The following is an 8,082-nucleotide window of genomic DNA, read 5'->3' on the forward strand; positions in this document are numbered from 1 at the left end:
AACTTGCAGCTGTCGTAGTGGAAGTTGATAGGTTGAATAAATTCAAGGAGGAAGTGAACAAACTTTTATAGGAAATGGTTGTGTGAATTTTTTTTTTTTTTTTGGCTGATGCTACAGAAGCACATACGCTTGCTTTCTTGCATCACATGCCTCTATTACTATTACTATCTCTTGAAAGTCCTGGCATCAGTCCTTCAACCTTGACATGCTAGTCGCCAATCAGTATTTCAGCATAAGTTTTACCATTTCGAAGGGTGTCCTCTCCTCAACACTATTTGCGGTTGCACTGTAACCCTTTCTTTCTGTTAACCAAGACTTCCTGTCCTGTGCGGATGATTCGAAACTATTCGTGACTTCAGGAGATCTAAACTCTGCCCATTTAATAAGTCACTTTCACTAAAAAGAAAATAAAGAACCAAATTCCTGCCATTTCAATGGATCTGAAATCAGGAAGGTTTCTCATCACAAAAATCTCGGGTTAACATGGGACCAAAACCTCACTTTCCTCCCTCACTTCATGGACTCCAGAAGCAAGTACTTCGCTGCCCTGTGGGCTGTTCGGCAAGAGCTCACTGGTTTTTGTAATGCAAGCCTAATCGTTCATTACGTCCAGAGATGCATGTCCCAGTCATCATGTTTGCATCAGTGATTTGGTAATCTGCCCTGTCTTTCTACTTCAAAAGGCCGTCTTGGATTAGAATGCTGGTACCTGCGATGGTTGAACTGGGCCACAAGGAAGCCCTTCACAATCTCCAAGGTGATACTGTTCTGAAACCTGAACGTTCCACCGTGGAAACAACTCATCGTTAAATGGAATATTATAACCCTTAGTCAGTTGTTGACACACACGCTTTGGATGCCCTTCATATTGACAACATTCTAGGCAGCAGGAAGAGAGGAAGAGACCAAAATTACAACTTTATTCTCTACAGAAATTCCCTTCAAAGACTAGCACGTATTTTATACATGTTCCTCTCCAATACCATCAATTTTTGCAACATCCTTGAAATATACCTAAGTAAAATATGTTTTGAAACGAAATACAGAAAACAAATTCTAACTGAAGCCTTCTCCGTGGTTCAATTCTGACGCAGCACGAGTGATTCCAGAAACTGGTCTGATTATCTCTAAAAACCAGAAACCCCTGACACGGCCAATTCGGAATGCTGTTTTCTGCCTGGGATTTGCCAATGGTCACTTTTTACGATGAAGTTCAAAATAGACCTCAAACTTTTTCCTGCTGATAGCATTGATCAATTTCTGTTCATTTATACAGATTAATTTGATCTAATTTACTCTTGTTGTTATATATTTATTTTATTTATTCCCATAACTTCATAATTCTCCTGTTTTATTATTGTCATACACTAATTATTTATCTCTTCAGTCTTGTAATCATTATTGCTATTACTGACTTGTCACTAATGTAAACACCACTAATACTTTGCTGTCGGGGGGTGATATTATGATTTCCAACTGAATGAATAAATAAATAAATAAATAAAAATATTAATGTTAATATTTGGTGATAAATCATAGGTAAACAGATCCCAAATTGTTCCGTTAATATAAAGAGAAAAAACGGAATTTACTGGAATCGAATATTTCGAGAATATATATAAAAATTAGTTCAGTGATTAATGAAATACATTTCACCAAAATCCCTTTAATAAACTATGAAATGAAATGCAAATCGTATCTCGGTAGGGGTGGGTGGAATATATACCACGTGAATAATCATGTTCATCCATTGGTTGTTGAATCTTACCACAGGGTATTTAAATACGGCGGTGAAAGCATTTATTGTCAAATCTTCTATTTCGCTTGTTGGGATTGAATCGTTAAAGAAGTTCGGCGGTAAGTATGTTTATGAATTTTTTGCGTCAATTGATAGGTATGCTTTCTTATTTTTATCTACTTAGTCAAAAAATAATGTGTAGGGTAATAAGCGAGTCTTACAGCTTTATTCTTATTATCTTGATAAGATATCAAGTAACTTAATTCTGATGGTTGGTTTCACTTTAATCTATTTCTTCTAAGAATAGAACCGAATTTATATAGACGCTTCATAAAGCGATTAGTTTATAAATTATTATAGGATAAGTGAGTCCTGATTTTATCGCAGAAGTGTTTGCTTCGTATGCCGACAACTAGTTCTTTTCGGGCTTCTACGAATTCGGATACAATTCAATACCCGACTCATTAAAGCAGCGACAGCTTCATAAAACCCTTCGAACTAGCTCTAGCTAACTTGATCAGCAGCTCGGCGCATAAAGTGAACAGCTAATTTGTTCAATGGTATGGAAGTCTTGAAAGCGAGTCTTAAATTTCAGCATTGGCGCGGTTTTTTCTATAAGCTTGCCTTCTATTGTTTAAAGTCCCTTGCTTTAACAGTAATTGGAAGTGTGAAAGAAGTCCATAGGTTAATTTTAAAAATACCCTAATTTTAGGGTTAGTTAAACTAACCCTACAATAACTTCCTGATTGTATGATTTTTTTACTATCTCTGAAAGTTGAGACTTAACCTTTTTTATAAGGTTAAATGTTGCTTGAGTAACATGACTGGGACGTGCAGTTCTCGATATTCCAATTACTTGCCTATAACAGCTTGATTAACTTGTTTAAATCAGTAGGCCTGATAATGCAACCTAAATTCAATATACTTAAAGCAGGTGTAAATATGGTACTAGACTATATAAACAGTTGTAATTCCTTTCTCTAAATTCGAATTGCAGGCCATAGCTATAACAAGCTAGAAGAAACTTAATCTTCTATCTTTTCTTAAGAACTGAATTAAGATAGCATCATCACTCTAATAGTTATGAACAGTATCTAACCAGCTTGCTCGCCTATTAAGCTAGTAATAGTTTGAGAAATCAATGTTGATTTAGCTGGTCTTGGGTGAGAATAGTTTCCTCCTGGAAACTCATGCTTCCTGCAACAAGTAAATCGACCATACTTTACAGAAATAAGCTATATTGAGCACATAGCTCAAGTTGATGTGATTTAAAATCCTACGGTCAGTCAAGCTGACCTGGTTTTGAGTTTGGTCTGCCCAATTTAAAGTTAGCATTTCTCTTATCTTTCAGTGGAGATAAGGTTCTCTTTGCATACGGTCAAGTAACTCTTACTATTTACTCACCTTGAGTATGAGCAAGCGGGCAAAAGTCTAATTATTCCAAGGCTCTAATATAATTCTTAGAGCCATGCCCAACCTATTTCTAATTTAGGAAATAGTTCATTTTGACATTACAGTGAATCAACACCCCAGTTCTGGGGTGTAGTGAGCTTGCTACCTTCCCGTACTAATGCGTGACAATAATAGGAGACTTCCATTTGACACTAGAAGAAATCGTACTAACCTGTTTTTACTCACAAAAACAAGTATTCGTGTGAAATAAATACTACGTATGGCATTCAACGAGTCTTGCAGACTTCTGCAATTGATTTAGCTCTTGCCACTTAATGTGAAAATTCGTACTGGGTAACTCTTTGGTAGTGTTAAATCAATTTATAGAATCATTTGAAGCTTAATGCAGGGGTTGGTTCCGTGAATTAATCGAGATACAATAGAGCTAGGAACGACGAATGTCTGGAACCTAAAGTCCAAGTAGGAGCAGAGCCTCCGTTTGTGGAAATTTATTCCACAGAAAATACTAGGCTAAACATGTTAGTAGCCTCCTCCCAACATGTCGGCATTCTATAAGCTAGTGGTGTTGCATATCAACGTTAGTCTTAACTTTAGAAAACGGCTCATTTTATCCGATCTCCCTAGTTATTCGGCACATCTAGGTCACTTCCGCCTTTTGAGGATCGTATCAAGCTAATGAAATTTATTCCTTTGATACATCCTCAGTCTGTCTAATCTAGTTTTAGGATGCATATCCTAAATGTAGTTAGTTGCCGACTTTCGCATCGGCAGAAGATATTTCAGAAACTTTCCTCTGATCTCTAAAAATTTGATCAACAAGTACCTCTTCCGATAAGCTGATTTAAGGGAGAAGCTTCATGCTGTTAATTTGCCGCCATAGCAGAGCAAGATGTTCATGCTTTCTTCATCTGCTAAGTGTATATCCAACACTTGTATGGAAGGAACAATTAATGGTAAGCTGTCACCCAGTGCAGCAGCCAATACTAAAGTGCAAAAGGTAATAATCTGACTAAGTGTTAATGATTGAGGCATCTAAAACAACTAGATAAGTTTGTATGCAAGGAATAACTTGGCCTTTGTATATTCAGTTCCTATTTCAGAACCACCAACTTAGTCTTCGTCACTAAGTTGATACTCTTAAATTGAGTCTTCGTTCCATCTCATTATGGAAATTGAGTGAAGCTGTCATTCACTCTCAGTAAATGACTGGAGCCACTTCCTGGCAGCTTCACTAGGCCAACCTTATGCTGTTAACTTGATGGCTAACAGCACTGCGTTAAATGATTTGAATGTCAGTGTTACAAGAAATGGTATTAGAAGCACTTCGCACTGAGTGCGAAGATTTTGTGGATTTAATTGTGAAAGGTACACAATTGTAATAATTTCCAGATAAATATAAAAGAAACCTAGTCTTAATATTCTAAGGAATGCAAGTTATTCTTAACTTAAATAATTCTATCAACACTAAATTATTAGATTCGCTATACGTAGAACTTATTCAGGCTTTATTACTAAATATCTATCCTGACAAGATAATGTTACTGATTCTCTAACATCTTTCATAGACAAGAGTGGGCCTCTTGTTCGATTGAAGGCTAGTCTTATGGCAACGCTTTAAGATTTTAAAAGTTAAATCTCTATTGCCACTTATGGACGTAGACTTGTAACATGACTACTGTTGTAGTGCTGGAAGTCATTAGCAAGTGTTATCGAAACCTATGCATTATACTTAATCTATTGTACAGATTCCATTGTTGGATTGAACAGTGTGGTAACCACTGAAGGGTTAACATTCAGTTAACCCTTTAGTGGTCACTTAGTTTTAAACTACCAGACTCTCCTTAAATCCAATGCTTGTCATTAGTATTCTTTCTCATTGAGCTTTCACTAGGAATTCTAGCTTATCAATACATTTCATGAAAGTTAATGTTCCATCAGTGATTGTCGTGTTCAATAGCAAAGGAACAGCATATTCGAAAGGATGAATATATCCGAAAGAGCCATTCCAATTGGGAAATCGCAAGAAGCGCGACATTTATGAATATTGTAGCCTTCTTGAGGGCTGAAGTAATAGATCAGGTTCCATCTGCGCACTTAAATATACAATATTTCGTATTTTTATTTGCATGCTTCTAAAGATTCATGAGTTTAAACCTGAATACGTAAAGTGAGCAGCATGTTGCCATATAAGTATGGAAGGTAAACATCAGGCGAATGCACCGGTTAATGAGACAGTCTTAAAACTGCCTTTATCTTCAAAGGTGACTTAAGCCACCTAAGCTGGAAATGCTTGCTGAGCATGAAGAAGCAGGTGTCACTAAACCTGGATGTTATTAAGACCACTGAAGTGGAGCGCTGCGCATTATGAAACGTAAGCTCTAGCTTCTTTGGAAGCTAGAGCTCTATAAACAACAATCCTGTTAGACAGCGCGAAGTTAAACAAGGTTTTTCGGCTGGAATTAAATTCAGCTTGTCCATTTTAAGGTGTTCGACCTGGCTGAACTTTACTTACGTTTCTTTCTCATTGATTTGACTAGCATTATTATAAATAATGCTGAAATTGCTTATAACAAGTATTATAAGGAATTCTCCTTTGACTTTAATTCATGCCTGCCAAATTCTGACGCTGCTCATTTGGAACTTCTAGATTCTTAAACATTAAACTAAGCAACGTTCCTTGCTAATGAACGTCCTTATTGAGCAACTGTTATCCGAAATTCTCTAGCGTTAATTTAGTTTAACTATTGCTATAGGAGAAATATCAATACTACGGGTATATCATATACGGTAGACTAATGTTTCCTTAACTCTTGAACATCCCTCACAAAATTCTGTGAACAGACTAAACATCACTTGCCATGAAAAATCCAGTGTCTTTATTTGCTTAATTCCTAATTAAGTCCAACATCAATCGTACCTAGATCAGTACCAAGCTAACTTTTCCTTTTTTATTTCAGAAATGAATCTGGCTCTGCTAATATCGTTATCTATCTTAATCGGCCAATTCCAGCTGTCTAGTTCAATCTACCTGAGTGCTATTTCAGCATCATTAGCAGCACTCCCTATTCCTGGAAGTCTAACTGCCTTAGGACTGGCAGGAGTAAAATTAGCACTGGGAGCTAAATTGCTCTTCTTTCTCGGTTTCTTCGGAAAGAAGAAAAAGGCAAGTTTCATAAAGAACGCATACGACGCTAAGTTCTTGGATCAATCTTTCAGCCACTTTCCAAGCTATGGATTCCAGTATCCTTATGCCTACCCCTATGCTTATCAGTTTGGTTTAAGTCAATCTTTCCAACAGCAACCTGCACAGAAATCGGCATTTCCAACGTTGGGAAAAGTTCCATTCTATCCTGTCAAGCCCACAAAAATAGACTCATTAGACCAGAACTTCCTTAATCCACAATTCATTTCCAGTCCCAAAAGTCATATTCAAGCAGAATCGTATCCAGGCTTTAACTACAATATTAAACCAGCTGACTCTCCTTATGTTGCCACTCCGCCTCAGAACAAAGAGGATGAAATAGAGAGCTTTTTTGGATTTCTCGAGGAAATGGATGAGAGTTCATGTATCTCCAGATTAATATGCAATGTAGGTGGTGATCCTTCTCAATTAGGAGAATTTGGCCAAGATGTGAATAGCATAATGAGGTAAGTTATTTCTACACTCTACCGAAATGTACTAAACTCAATTTATTTTTAACGAATCTAGTTACTGCTGAAATGTTGACATGAATGCTATTTCAGTCGCTAAATACCTGCTTTGAGTTTGTTTAATGCATGCATGATCCATTCTAAGATCCGTAAATAATAGATATGACAGTGCACGATTGCACAGGACACTGTCCTTAATTTGCACAACCATTAATCAATTAAATTAATTGTTCAGTAAGTCATCACTTTGCCAAACCATCTGACTGGTACTGATTTCAATATCATCTCCAAATACTGCATCTCTCTCTGTTAAGTAGAGAAACTAAAACGGTGACATTTTCATACAAATATGTCAAGAGAACATTTGGCACTTGATTATTCAGTGTTTTGGCAAGGCCAAGTATGAAAAATTTCTTTGATTATTCCTTAAACTAGAATTTCTTAATTAACACAGTTAAACCAGAACTCCTAATTTAGTATTACTGCTGCCAAATTATCGTAAACTAGCTATTTGACACATCTCCCATTTCCATAAAGCATTTGGAGCATCATTAACTTGCGTTGCTTAAATAATCTTATACTTGAAAGGAACGTCTTTGTTAAGAAAAGTATAAGTAGGCTTTTCTAATCGGTCATTCTTGGTATAAGTGCAGCCAATTTGCCTTTAAAAATTCGCTTTCGAAACTTGCCTTTACACCAACTTAGTTAGACAACAAGATTAGAACTTAATGGGTTCAATTCAGAGTAAAAATTGCTTGAACTTACCATTCATGTCTCTTACTTCCAGTGACTTACTGTAGTGTTTTTATCTTTTCAGCTCTCTTTCAGATGCTCCCCAGGGTACACAAAGAGCACGTTATGTCGAAGTCTACCGTTATGGATTGCAATACGGAGCAGGATCTTGTGCGGGAAAATATCCTAGCTGTGATGAAGAAAACTATCAACTGGTAAGAGATTTTATTCCAGCGGTAGGAATTCCGCAAAACCTGGGACCTAACGTTGTATAACAAAAGCTTGCTTAACAATTGTAATTCTTTTCTGACTAATAAAAACTAAGTTGTTCCTGTTCGAAGTCCTGCAGTCTGAATGCTATTATCACTGTCTTAATAGATTGAACCGGCCATACATGTAATTAAGAATTGTGCAGAAACCAATACTCGAATAGCTAAATAAAACAGAATGAGGGTATGCATCACTACTCTTTAATTAAAACAGGGTTAAATTCCATTGGGTTTCAATTATAACCCAAAACGGAAAATTCAACGTTAGCCAAATCTATT

General features: G+C 36.5%; 1 protein-coding gene across 1 annotated transcript; it reads left to right on the forward strand.

The window, feature by feature from the left end:
- The first annotated feature begins 1,769 nt into the window (after nucleotides 1-1,769).
- On the forward strand, nucleotides 1,770-7,865 carry LOC150084563 (uncharacterized). The gene is made up of 3 exons (XM_090375319.1): nucleotides 1,770-1,857; nucleotides 6,109-6,799; nucleotides 7,620-7,865. The coding sequence occupies exons 2-3, from the start codon at nucleotides 6,111-6,113 to the stop codon at nucleotides 7,807-7,809; spliced, it is 879 nt and encodes a 292-aa protein (XP_090231445.1). The 5' UTR covers nucleotides 1,770-1,857; nucleotides 6,109-6,110; the 3' UTR covers nucleotides 7,810-7,865.
- Nucleotides 7,866-8,082: the final 217 nt, after the last annotated feature.

This window comes from Mastigoproctus giganteus, chromosome 6, assembly GCF_048544385.1.
Source record: "Mastigoproctus giganteus isolate SK-2022 chromosome 6, ASM4854438v1, whole genome shotgun sequence".
Classification (NCBI taxonomy): domain Eukaryota; kingdom Metazoa; phylum Arthropoda; class Arachnida; order Uropygi; family Thelyphonidae; genus Mastigoproctus; species Mastigoproctus giganteus.

Bases quoted from the DNA above. Each gene is read 5' to 3' on its own strand.
- LOC150084563 (XM_090375319.1), top strand. From the start codon at position 6,111: ATGAATCTGGCTCTGCTAATATCGTTATCTATCTTAATCGGCCAATTC. The intron at 6,800-7,619 runs GTAAGTTATTTC...TTATCTTTTCAG, and splicing joins GATGTGAATAGCATAATGAG to CTCTCTTTCAGATGCTCCCC.